Source organism: Meleagris gallopavo, chromosome 5 (assembly GCF_905368555.1).
Source record: "Meleagris gallopavo chromosome 5, MGAL_WU_HG_1.1, whole genome shotgun sequence".
Classification (NCBI taxonomy): Eukaryota; Metazoa; Chordata; class Aves; order Galliformes; family Phasianidae; genus Meleagris; species Meleagris gallopavo.
In genome coordinates, this window is record NC_139408.1 from 13,481,864 (window position 1) to 13,495,357 (window position 13,494).

Here is a 13,494-nt window from a genome sequence, read left to right on the forward strand (position 1 = left end):
GGGGACGATTGGTGGTTGGAGGCCAGCTCTTATCGTAGAATCGTTAAGGTTAGAAAAGACCACTGAGATCGCCGAGTCCAACCATCCCCACTACACTCACTGACCACATCCCTCAGCGCCACATCTCCACGGCGATCATCTCAGAGAGCTCCAGGGACAGAGACTCCACCGTCTCCCTGGGCAGCCTGTACAGTGCCCCACCATCCCTTCTGAGAAGAGATTTTGTCTAGTGCTCAATCCGAAATATCACTTCTCACAGGGATGACCATAAGCAGGCTCACTTTTACTAGTTCTACCACCATAGCAAGTCTTTCTGAAACCTACTGGATGTCTGTCCTGCTGTCTTCATGATTTTCTTTTCCTCAGTGGTCACTGTAGCATGTATGCGAGCCAGAGAACGTAAACTGGCACTATAAGTTTAGTAGGAAACCAGGTGAGAAATCTCTGGAAGGCTTCCTTCCAATGAAGTGCCTCCAAGGCTGGTGAGGAGAGCAGCTCAAAACCCACATTTGTTAGCAGCTGTTCTGTGTCTCTCCATTGGATTTCAATACTATATGTTGATTAACTGCCTCAATAAACATTTCAGCGTAATATTTGAGTTAAAAGTCTCTGTTGCTGTGCTGCGACATCTGCATTTAAGAGACGCCGTGTGCTGAAAGCTAGTACTTCTGTGGATTCATTTCCCCACACCCAAGCCTTTGATTCTTTCATCACTCACATTTTTAAGTCTGCTTCAACTGCATTTGGATTCCAGACAGGCACATAGATTATGAGCTCCCTCCGAACAGAGTTGGTTTTTCTTATCTGCCTGCATAGAGGCTGTAAATCTGGCCCTGAGTCCTGGTCCTTGGTTAATGATATTGAACCTCATTCCCGTTTGTAGAGCCAGGTCAAGTACTACTAGATAAGCATTTGGTTTAACCCTTAGTTTCCATTAAGTAAAATACAAAACATCATTCAACTGTTGTTGAAGTAGGTACTGGTTGCGCTTTATTTACAAAATCCAGAGATTTGTACACAGCAATCTACAGGACAGCATAGGGCTGGTGTCAGGAGGATAAAGGACACGCTCAGCAGGAATTGAAGATGCCAGCAAGGAGTCCCCAGTTCCAAAGGGAACCTGGTTCCTTTTGACTGAGGAAGCCACCAGACCCCTCCAGGAAGAAGAAAAGCAGCAGCAATAGCCAAACCAGGCTGATGTTGCAATTTTAATTATCGCTGAGGCACGGGAACACAAGTGGTTTGTGAATGAAGAAGGAAGAGACCAGCAGGGTTTCGGCACATCACTAAGGGCCATTCTGCCTGGTTCTTTATTTCCAGCGCCCACCAACCTTGCCTTTGGCTCCTGCCTTCTTGCTGCTGCAATACAAAAGGCAAGAAAAACATGTCAGTTTGAAGGAAGCAGTAGGGCACTCTGTGACCACTACTCATTTCTGACTCTCAGATTAGCATCAAGCTGCTTTTGCTTTTCACATGCTGGGCACACCCATTTATAGAGTACATCCTGAGAAAAACATTGTGGATGTTGTGGAAAGATTTTCTACTTCTCAGTCTTAGAGAAAGGCCAGGATGTGCATTCCTGGAAGAGGTGGACCCTTCCAGATTCCTGCATTAACAGGACAGAAGTCCAAGCAATCTCAGAACTAAGCAATGAGACTATCCTGCCACACATTTGAAGTCTCCTGAATTCAGATCTGCTTTGATCTGGATTTGAATGTGTTTCTAAAGAAAATTTTCTTCTCATCAGGGAGCTCTTGTCAAGTTCCCCAGTCCTAGCTATCTGGTAACTAAGATAACAGGCTGAACAGTAATTTAAATACAATTAGAACTGTTTCACTCTAGCACAAGCAGAGTAAATTCTTTCTTAGAGCAAGTCTCCAAAACAATTCAAAGTTTTTAGACCTCCCAATATTCCAATCTTGCTCATATTGTACGTGGGAGCAGTCCAGCTACAGTCCCCACACAAAGCAAATTCTCTCCAAACATTATCTTCTTGCATATAGAAGAACAATCCTGCATGCAAGCCACTTACCTTCTGACTGAGAAACTGGCACACCTGGAGCCACAGAGGGACCAGGTATGAAGTTAGTTGGGTTAGATTCTGTACTGGCTCCCATTGGCAAAATGTTGGCATTTGGGGCACAGCGCACCACCAAACCCATCTCACACACACAGGACAGTGAAGCTGCTTCTTGAACCCAAAGCACATGCAAAATGGAAGCACATCTTTGACATGGAAGAACATGGAGTTGGGGGCAGGCACAACATAGTAGGGCCTTGCTGTCATTAAAGATACCTGCTTTGGAACCACTGATTTCTCCAGAGAGCAGAGAAAGATGAGGAAGACATATCTGGGGAGATTTTTGTAGTGCTGCCCCATCTGTTCAAGAACGCTAGCTGTGTTTATAGAATGATGTAACACAGTGACACAGACAGTACATATAGTGGGTACTTTACCTTAAGACCAACTTAGACTTGACCTATTTGAAAAATGACCTTTTGCATGAGAGACAGTTGAAAGTTTTCTGCTTATGTTAAATTCATCTTTGTGTTGCTTTTGCCAACTTTCCCACGGGTTCAAAATCCAGTATAGGAACTCTATAGCTCCTCAAATGAAGGCAGAGTCCTTTTATCTCCACAAACGCCTGTAATGTTTGATGTTATGCCTAACCTTTAGAATGTGCTTAAGGAGACTTAATAAAAATCTGAAGCAAAAGGATCACTTGATCCTCCTATAACACATCAGCAGACATTGCTTAGGAATGTTACAGTCTGTTTTGGATTGAAATTCAAATACAAAGAAATCTCATGAGCTGTGGACTTCCCGGTGCAACCTTTTCAAATATTGTGCTGAGAATGTATCATACCTTTTGGGGAACAGTTATGTGTTATTAGTACAGGTTGCAGTGTCCCTCAAAAGAGCAGCAACACCAGACAAACCACTGCACCTTTCTGTAGCTGCACATTCTGATGTGGCTTATCAGTCTACAGCTCTGTACAGAAAATACCACAGGGAGATCCAGTCTTACGTTTGGCATCTACAGACAACTGAACTCCCAGTGCTATGTTCATCTGATAAGGCAAGGTTATGTGGTGAGGTGGGGAGGCAGTGTCTGGTCACTCCTGTCAGCCAATGCTGTCATCTCAGACCACCATTTCATCCTGACATTGCTTTGCTTAGGTTAGGAAACACTGAGAAGACCACATCCCATCAGTGCAGAGTTCTCCCTTGCTTCTCTGCAGCTCCTCCTTTATGTCTGTTACTTTTCCACGTGCTCTAGCTTCCAGATTTCTTCTAGCCCTAGTCTCACTGCAAACATGTAAAATAGTTAAAGACACAAAACTCAGAAAAATCAGATTAAATAGAAGTCATATGAAGAGGGAAAGTGGGAGGAGAGAGATGAGTGAAAAGAACTTACAACAGTACAATCCTGTGAAGTTAGTTTTGTTACACACCATTCTTAGCAGTCACTTGTTTACCCTTCATAAACAAGATTTTTATCTCCTTGTGTATTCAAAGCATCTTAGTCAGGTGTTTGAAAATCCCAGCAATTAGCAGATGGAAATTGTGCAGGCATGGCATGAAGAAATGTGATTTTTATTTACTAGCTGTTACGTTCACTTCATTTTGCCCTTCATTTTCTCAGCGTGAGGCAGAATAGGAGTTATCCTTCCATCTTTAGCCTCATTTCGTTGCAACAAGAAAATGTTGTTGTTGAGGCTGAAGTGACTACTTTGAACACTTAGAAGATATCCCCAACCAGGAGCCTGGAAGGGGATATAGGTACTTACTGTTTCTGAGCCTGATCAATCCGGTTCCTGAGAGTGACAATCTGAAAACAACACACATGACTAGGGTTTTTAGGGATAAAGAAACTTTGTTCCATCACAGAGAGGAGACTTTTACCTGCTGAAGTGCTGGGAACAGGTGCCTGTGATAGGGATTAATGCCTCCTTTGAGATAAAAGCTTACTCTTTCCTGAAGGAGAGAAATGTTACTGCTTGGCAATAAATCTTTAAGCCAATTTCACATTTCAAGGGAAAGAAGAGCTAGAATTTTATAGTCCTTTCTAGTAAAGTCCCTATCCATACAAATTGATCTACTGTAAACTCACAAGTCAAACTGCAGGCAGATGAACTGGAATGAGCGTCGCTCTGACCAACTGGAATGCTCTTTTATGGCATCACCCCATGTATGAGTTGATCTCACTCTTTCTCTACTCCTACATGTTAGGAAAAACATAAGATTGAAGTCCGGTAGACTTTGGATGGGGACATCAGGAATGGAGTCCATATATTCTACCAGAACACCTTTGTTAGCTGGCAGAGCAGGAGGTGAGAAGCCTGCAGAAGTCACCACCTGCTTAGTTACTCGTTTAATTAGAGCTACTCATCTAATTTTAAAGATGCTGAAGATGGCAATATTAAGGAGAGCTTCAACAACCACAGAAGAAAAGGTTGGAGCGGGGGCTCTGAACATCTTCCCAAGCTCTGCTGGTGACTGCAAGCCATTGGAGTGTCTGTCTGACAAGACGTTGTCTAACTTTGTTTTGCCGTGGGTAGACTTAGATTTCAACATGATGCGTGGAAAGCGAACACCTACCTTTTGCAGCGTAAGCACATTCTGGCCTGCCTTAGCATCATAATCCTGGCCAATAGGCCTGGACTCATTACTGAAATCCCAGGACCTCCAGTGCAGGGAAAAGCCCCAGAGAATGAGAGTGCAACAGTGAATCCTCTTTTGCCTCCTCACCTTCTCATTTGTAACTAAGTCAAGGTTCTACCTAGCTTTTCTCATGTAGAAAAATCTTTGGTCAAGACATACATTTTGCTCCTGCTTCTGGTATGCTTCAAAGTTTTCCATTGCCTCTGCATGTCCAAGAACCAGTGACCCAGCATTTGAATAATTAAAGCAGTGTTTGATATTCCCCACGTGCAGAACAAAAGTAAAAAATCATACATTCAGGTTGGCCTGACAACTGATATTTCCTGGGTTGTGTCTTTCCAGGGCAAACAGACAAAATAAGAGACTGAAACATTAGCAGGAACAGGACAATACAAGGAAGGAAAGAGCAGCTCATCAGCTGCTTTTGTACTTACTCGTGGAATTTTTAATATCTGCTGCAGCAGTTTAAACTGTTTGTGGTAACTGGCTGCTTTTCACAAGTGTGGAGGAAAACCAGCTCTCTCCTCATGTTGACCCAAGGACTTAAGACTTACCTTCACTGACAACCTTGCCATAGTGATTATTATACTCACTCTCCAAGGAAGCACCAAAGAGCAATGGATTCTAGAGCCAAAGAACAGCTCCATTCCAGTGTGTTCCGATTCCTTCCTTCATCTCTCCCTTTCATTCTCACTCATCTCTCCCTCATTCTCTTTGCTTTTTCACTTACCTTTCTCCTCACTTTCTTTTCCTGCTATATCTTCTCTGAGAATCTCTGAGAAATCCCAATTCTAACACCTCAGCTTTGCATTTTCCTTCTGTTTTGCCATTATTTGCACTCCATGGCCTTGATTTTCCTTATTGGCTACCCATCCATTTGTCTGCATAGAGACCTCATTACCATAACATGTACAACACACCTGCCACTGCCTTATTTCCTGCTGTTTAACATTCAGATGACCTGTTATCCTTAAGCTAACTCTCTTCAGTATTTTGGATCTGGGTAGCCATTAAGCCATGAGGTGAAGAACCTTCCCACACTCCATACCATTCTTTTCTGTGAGGTTCCGTGAGGTTCAGGATGCTTCTTGTGCATCCCTAAACTTCTGCTTCTATCTCAGGTGTGTTGTAGCGATTCCTGCACACAGCTAAAAGCAGAGCTTTGGACAGAGAATTATTTGTAGAGATGAACTGAGTGGCCACATGCTCAGTTCTTCAGCTACAACCCTGTTAGATCCTGACTCTTCTCCTAAATTACTTTGTCTCTTTTCAAAGAACACAAAGGGAGAGAAAAAGGAAGTGAAGGAACTCACACAAGATGAATTTTTCTTTTTTCTTTCTGCAATTGGAGCCAAGTGCCAGTTTCTGTCAGGTGCCTGACCTCTGACCATGCTGCAGGCTCATGCATTTGGTAGCCTTTGCTGCTGCTGTTACACAGACAAGTTCATCGTACTTACTACTTGGAAAGCTCCTGCAGCCTGCAACGTAGTGTTAAAATCTAAGAGAGATTGAGATAATTACATTGGTGTTGCTCATTCCCTGTCAATGATTGTCTGTGTAATTGGGTGTTAAAAGTAGAGCAAGACAGAGTGAACCAGTAGGATTTCTCAGTCACTGAAACCTGGTGTAGGTAACATGTTGTGAAGGAAACCTATCCACTTTATGTTACCATTTGACAATGCAGTCAGATGCTCCTGTCTGGAGAAAGTTTCAGTAACTCCAGAGAACTCAGTCCACAGAGATTCTGTCTGGGAAGGTATAAAACTTAAAACATTCAAGTGTGAAATCAAAGACACTTAAAAACATTACTTTGTGATGGAGATGAGTGAATTGAGACTCTGATTTTTTTGTACCGCTGTTACCTAGAAGATAAACAAGAATGAACAAAGTGTGCTTGAGTAGGTGCATTTTTCCATTGACACTGGCTTTCCAAGAGGGCACTGAAAGCCTTGAGGATAATCCATGAAATTTCAGCCTAAAATGTGAAATCCAGTCCAAGTGCATCAGGGGGACTATAGTTCCAGGTGCATTTCTGCTTAAATATTCCAAAAGGTCACTGAATAATCAAATGATTTTGCTATTGTATGGCTTTTGCCAGAGGATTCTTGGAGATTTTAAAGTTTTGGAGCTGGTATCACTAGAAAAATGGCTTTTCCACTCACCTCATATTTTTTCCTCTTTATTTGCTCAGCGAAGTCATACTTTTCAGTCTGCAGCTGGTATAACCAGTCCCACAGTTCCTTAGCCTTGTCTCTATGTGATTACAGAGAAAGGGCAAGAGGAGAAACACATCACATCATGTATTTTCTACAGTTTTCACATCGCTATTAGTGAGGTATTTTACATTTTGTTCAGTTCCATTCATGCGTTATCCTGCCAACTTCTTCTGGCCTCTGAAAGCTACTTAACTCTGAAAGTTCGTCAAGGTCACACTTCCTCAGATGAGAACCTTTTATCCTTCTACTTTTGCATGTACCCATCACTAATAGACTTCTGCCAGATTTAATTTTCCCCTTAACTTACAAGGATAAAGAAGAATCCAGGGGAATTAGATGAAAAGGAGGAATGTCTGAATCCCTCGGAGATGAGCACAGCAGCTGCCATTGTGCAATCTCATCTGCTTCAGGGCCAAAGTTAAACGCCACTGTGTAGAGTCCAGGGCACAAGTGAAGACTGCTCTGCACCTGAGCACTCAGCTCCCAAGCCTCCAGCCTCAGTGGTATTCTTACTCATAACTTAGCAGCTCTAACTACTTCATAGTATATACCAGGAACACTGTGATAGTAGAAATCAATCTGTGAGTTTGTTCATCTTACTTCAGAGCTGAGTTTAAAGTTTGTGCCTGGTCCACTAGCTGACATTCTAATTAAGACAAGCTGACAGGCCATTTCAATAATATCTCATGTCTCATTTCCCCCTCTGTTCTTCGGACCAAGCAAAAGCAGAACTTGATATTGTCCCTTGAAGAATTTCAAGGAAAGCCTCCTCCTCTCCCTCACTCTTTTGCTAGAGAAGACCCCAGGACAGTAAGTCCAAATTTCAATGGATTACATTGCAGTACATGAGGGTAAGTATGTTACCTCAGCTTGTCTTCATTAAGATGGTCAATGTTCAAGGGCTTGCGCCTCTCTGCCAGGACCTTCTTCTTTGTCTCTCTAGCTGTTTGCTTCTTCCCTCTCTTCTGATCAGCCTATTTTCAGAACATCAACTCATGTCAGACTGCAGAAACGCAGGCTGAACGAAATAAGTTCATTAACAGAGCATGGTAAGACAAGTTGCTAGGGATCCATAAGAAGGAAAGTCAATTTTTTTTCTCAACTTATAATGCAGACTCTTTCTTGTTAACCCAGTGGTTTAACACTTGATCCATGCATTTACCTTTGCCAGATAGCTGCTGTATGAGGCACCCATAGAGGACAGAGCCTTCTTCTTCTTGAGATCATCCTCAGCTTTTCTCTTGGCATCTTCTTCCTCTCTCCGTGCCTTTTCCTCCTGCAAGAGAGCAAGACATAGAAGCAAGTTACTTTAGGGGAGATGCTCAGCTTCTCTAGCCACCCATGTCACTACAGGGAGTGTGATCAGGTAAAATACATGTGAGTACTGGCAACTCTCATGTCCTGCCCTTCCTTTAAGAGGATGGCCATCTCTTCTCTGCACTGAGACAGACAGAACCTGTTTCCATCTCTAAAAATCTCCTCCACCTAGATGCTGAAACAAAAAGAGACATGAGGATGCTTACCGCAAGCCGTGCTTGACGCTCCTTCTCCTTCTCAGCCCGAATTCTCTGTTGCTCTGCTCTTTCAGCTCTGCGCTTCTCCTGCAAGAAGCAGTGATAAAGGCTTAAACTCAGCTGTGTTGCTTCATCTGCCTCTAGCAGTCCCCACCAAGAGCTTTGGTACACAGTGAGCCATTGGCTCCCTTGCCAGGATGGGGCTGATGTGCAAATACCAGATGTAAAATGGAGATGAGTGAGAAAACAGACAACAAGCAATTTGGGGTGACAAATTATTTCTATGCATGGCAATACTACCAAAGTAACAAGATTAATGGTTTAAATTCTCATCTTTCTCTCATATAGCACCACTGATGAGCAGTACAAGGACTCACAATCCTCTCCTTAAGGGCAACCAGCTCTTCTTCTTCCTTACGCCTGGCCTCGAAGTGGCTGTCAATCAAGGCCTGCAGTTCAATCAGGTCTTTGTTCTGCCTCTTCTTTTGGATGTCCTAGAAGAGCAGTGAAAAGCTTTCAGTAAGCCCGTAATGCACTAGGAACACAGCCTGGAGACTCCCAGCATTCTGCCAACACACACAGAAACAAAAGCAGGAAGTGTTGCAGTTACCTATGGGCTGGATTTAGTACATGTTGGTGCAGGTCAGAGACATTCAGAGACTCACCCAGGTGATGGTCAGAAGCCCAGAAGGGAACAGAATCCACAACTTCTATTTCACTGCATGGAGTTTTATCCTTAGCTTAGCTTAGCATCCTGCTATGTACAAAGTTCAGCCAAAGGACTGGAATGCTAACCTTACCTAAAAATGCCCCTGCATTTTTGAGTAAGGCAGACATTTCTGCAGGGATTTTCAACACCAGAAGTTTTTCAACTTCATGTCAACTTTCTAGGAAAGTATTTGAATCTCTGTTATTAATCTTTTGCTATCATTTCAGGTGGAGTTTCTCAGCACCAGTTGAGCACAGACCTGCTTTATTTCAAACTTCTCAGTAACTTTTGGATCATTTATAGCGGTGGGACAGGGGATCTTAGAGATCCTAAGCCTCTTGCTCCTTTTTGCTCTGAACATTCAAGGAGTAAAAACAAACAAACAAACAAACAAACAAGTAATAACGATTTTGTCTTGGCTATATTAGCCACGAATATGTCCAGAGGCCTTCAAAGAGCAGAGGGTGGATGGAAAACACCATCCTGGACAGTATCTTCAGCTATATTCAATACAGATGGACTTACGTGGGTTTGCACATACATATAGCTCAGGTACAGACAAGCAAACACATATAGCTTCAGGAATACTCACATCAAAATCTACTTTCTCACCCTCTGGTATTTTAGGAGCAGTTAGCCTGCAGAGAGACAAAATCAAAAAGGAAAAGGAAGAGAAAAGAAGGAATAGGAAAAGGAATAACAGAAGGGCAAAGGGAAAACAGAAAGGGGAAATAAGATGAAAAAAAAAAGTGAGAAAAGACAGAAAAGAGAGAAAAGAGAGGAAAAAAAGAATTTTAATGTTAGAAAATAGTCATGTTCCAAACTGAACTGCCCTTGAGAATGATGCTGACAAGGAGAGATGTTAATGGAGATGCAGAGGTGCGAAATAGCAAGTCAATTGAAAATAAGTCCAGAAAGCACTAGAGACTTTTGAACTTCATGGAGGCTTGTGCAAAACAGGAAGTCATCTGTGAAAACACTTTCCATTCCCCAAATCTATGGCCGTTCCCTACTAGACAGAAACACAGTGGCCCACAAGGTTGTCATCTATGCACTCTTGTTCTGGGCATTTAGCAGAGTGGGAAAGGGAAGGTGCCGGAACCCAGAGCCAGATAATCTTTAGGAAAACTTAGTTAAGCTCTAGCCAGCCCAGCTCAATGTTTGCCATTCCTCCAGCAGCCAGCAATCCTAGATGGAAGGGTTGCTCCCAGCTACTGGCTCTCACAAAGAGTTTATTGCCAAGCCACCTCATTTCCACTGAAAGCTGTGGGACATGGACAGTTTGTCACTTCCCCAACTCTATGATGAACTGGTTTGAAAATCCTGGCCAGTAATTGTTAAGGTGTCCCCTGGCAGGAGCAAACGTCCTGGAAAGGCACGCAGAGAATTGCATGAGGGAGGGTTCTACAAAGGTTTCTGATGGCCATTTGTGTAATAGACACTACAGGCTTCTGCTGGATCAGAAATACGATCACAAGGTTTCCCTACCCTTCATACTTACTTTATTCTGGGCTTCTCCTCTGTATTTGGAAACAAGGAGCAAAACAGGAAGGGAAAAAGAAGGAGAACAGTTAGAACAACAGAGATCATGCCAGCTGCTAAAGTAAAAGGAGGGAAGGGAAATTCAATCTTAGGGGAAACATCCCAAAGAAACTGGTTAAATCACAAACACTTCCAAAAGAAACATACAGGCTCACATACCCCTTCTGCTGGGAGTGAATCTGTTTTTATCCTTAAAACAGAATTTGGCAGAAAAGAATCAAGAGATTGTATAAAAGTCCCAAACGTAGCATCTGGAAGGCAGTGCTTTCATGTAAATGATGAATTATTTTTCTCAACATGTCCTGACCGACTTCTAAGGAGGACAGCTGGGCATTCAGGTGGAAGAAAACATTGCCTGTTTCAATCAGCCCTTCATTCACAGAAGTTAGCTTGGATTTGTAGTGGAGTCACTAATAAAATAGGCTTGGCCGATTTAGATTAAAGGCCTCACATGGAGGCCAGGAGGGAAAAAAAGGCTGATGCCATGTATTTTCTCTGTGCCCACAGACTCTTAAGACATCTTAAGACACATATCTTGGAGATATCTTGGTGCCGTGCGGACGATTCTTTTTCTGTACCGTGTGGTGCCCAACAAACCCAGCTTGGAAAGACCATCCTCTCTTAGTGAGCAAAATTTCCAGAAGTGGTAATGGAAATAATCTTTGCATCTCCAGGAAAGGTGTAATACCCTGTAACGAGGGCTAAGCCATCACAGAGGCTGGCAGTCAGAGGTGTCTCCCTGCAACAAGTTACCTTTTCCTGGCTCTCAGAAACGTGCTGTCTTTAGGAGTTTCTTGCTTAACATTTGTGCTTGCGATCAATCCCCCTCCCTGCTATGCCTTTTATATTTTAGTTATTAGCCCAGTCTAATGCCAATAAGTTCAACACTGTTATTCTCACAAATAGAAGCGAATTAAACTTATGTATTTATCCTGGCCCAGTCTCACAGAGGCTCAGATTGACTTTCATAACCACATGCTACGTTTGAACTTTCAGGGATGCTGGATTTTGCTGTACAAGACTTTCCCTGTGTTGGTTCAGTGGGAGGAACGGAGGTAAAAAGCTCACAGCCTATTAAACTGATAAAAACAGGCGGCTTTGTAAAGGAAAAATGAAACCTGCCTCTCTCAGGAGTGAATGCCTGGTTATCCATATCAAGATAGAGATATTATACTACCTAATAGAATATATTACATTATACTGTATGGTATTAATTTCCTCAAGTGCTCATTTGCATCTACTTTGGAACTGACTGGGGAAACTGTGAAAGGGAATGGAAACAGAATTAAAAAAATCAAAAATAATAAGGGAGAAAATAGCAAAAACTAATACTAGAATATACTTAGTGGAGATGCTTGCAAGGATATTGGATAATCAGAGATGGAGGAAGTGACTGAAAATGAGAAACTGGGATAATTAAGAGAAAAGATGTGGGTAATGAATAAAGGAGATCAGAAGCAAAGCTTTCCTTTCTCTCACATATCAATTTCAGAAATGAAATTTCTGAGGTAGGCACTTTCCTCACCTACTACAAGAACATTGCCTATTAAAACGTAATTTAGCAGAGGCCTCTAAATGCCAGAGCAGTGCTAATAAAATACACAATATGTAATTAGAAAAGATTTAGAGCACTTCTATAAAGGAAACCACAAATCACTCCTGAAGAAAAATAGGCAAAAATGTACTTCTGTGTTTCTCCAGTTATTTTTTCAAATCATTTTGGTTTTCAAATAGCCAGTGAGCTTATTAAAACATAGGTTACATGGTTCTATTTTTGTTCTTCAAACTGGACAGTGGAAGTAGTCATGATTAACCAGTCTAACAGGGATGTTAATTCACACAGGATTCCCTTCCCTCGTGACATAGCCAGGTAATTCTCATAAACATTCCTGTTTAACGTAAGGCTGTCAGTTAGTAACACTTCAGAGAGAAAAAAGAGGAGAGGAAATGATGGATTTTGTTTGTTGACCTTGAGTGCCAGGATTGACATCTGTCTGTCAATGACTGGGTGAATTTGGCTTCAGCTTCCACCAAATCAGCGTTTTCAATGTAATTAAACCAACAAACAATGGTAAAAAATAAATAAATGTATGAATAAAAGGTTGATTAGTTTTCTTGGGGGAAAAAAAAAAAAAAGTGTAGTTAGGATATTTAAAGGTGCCTCCAGAAAACCAGAAAAGGGGAAAATGAAGAAACAGAAGGATTTATTTAAAAATGAGCAGTAATTAAGATGTCCTTTTCAGTGCATGATCCAGCATGGTCCATACTGAATGCATCAAAAGGAGCTCAGAGATGTGATTTCTTTTGAGATACCCCATCTTTCATGAGAGAGTCAAGGAACTGGGCCAAAATTTATTGATGTACAGGAATTATTGTAGCAAATTCCTGTTCTTGGTGGTGGATTTTGATTGATCTTGTGCTCATTCTGCCCGTGGAGCATAGGGCTGTGAGAAAATCCCCATGCACATTCCTGCCTAAAGAAGGCAAGAACCACTGGACATCCAAGTTTACTGACATGGTGATTAGAGGTAGAGTCTCTGAATTTCTGGTTTCCAAAAGAGTTGGTTCAAAGACAACACACACCACAGTAAACACATCCTTGCATTCTCCTGCTCAGTCTGTGAGATATTCCCACCACACTCCTCTTTATGCAAATCCATCTGACCTGCCTTTGCTTCAATCAGAAATCCCTAAACACCCTCCTTTGCCCGACTGCTGAGAAACAACATCTCTAACCCCTAGTGTGTCCTTGAAAAGCAGTATGCTATTAAAAAAATAAGAGGAAAGAAAAAGGAGAGAAAGAAAGAGGAAAAGATCACATTTTGAAGTGAAAAGTGGTGTGAGAGG

The 13,494-nt window shown here is 42.1% G+C and overlaps 1 protein-coding gene across 31 annotated transcripts in view; it reads right to left on the minus strand.

Moving 5' to 3' along the window:
* Positions 1-962: 962 nt before the first annotated feature.
* The window catches only part of TNNT3 (troponin T3, fast skeletal type), a 35,488-nt gene continuing 22,956 nt past the window's right edge, over positions 963-13,494 (minus strand). For 30 of the 31 annotated variants that reach the window (XM_085223788.1, XM_085223787.1, XM_085223789.1 and 27 more), the window contains 9 exons: positions 10,607-10,625; positions 9,698-9,743; positions 8,774-8,890; positions 8,406-8,483; positions 8,045-8,158; positions 7,747-7,856; positions 6,829-6,919; positions 3,793-3,833; positions 963-1,359 (listed from right to left, as the gene is read on the minus strand). In XM_085223788.1, the coding sequence (XP_085079914.1) occupies positions 1,311-1,359; positions 3,793-3,833; positions 6,829-6,919; positions 7,747-7,856; positions 8,045-8,158; positions 8,406-8,483; positions 8,774-8,890; positions 9,698-9,743; positions 10,607-10,625 (665 nt within the window). In that variant the 3' untranslated portion in view covers positions 963-1,310. 31 annotated transcript variants of the gene reach the window in all.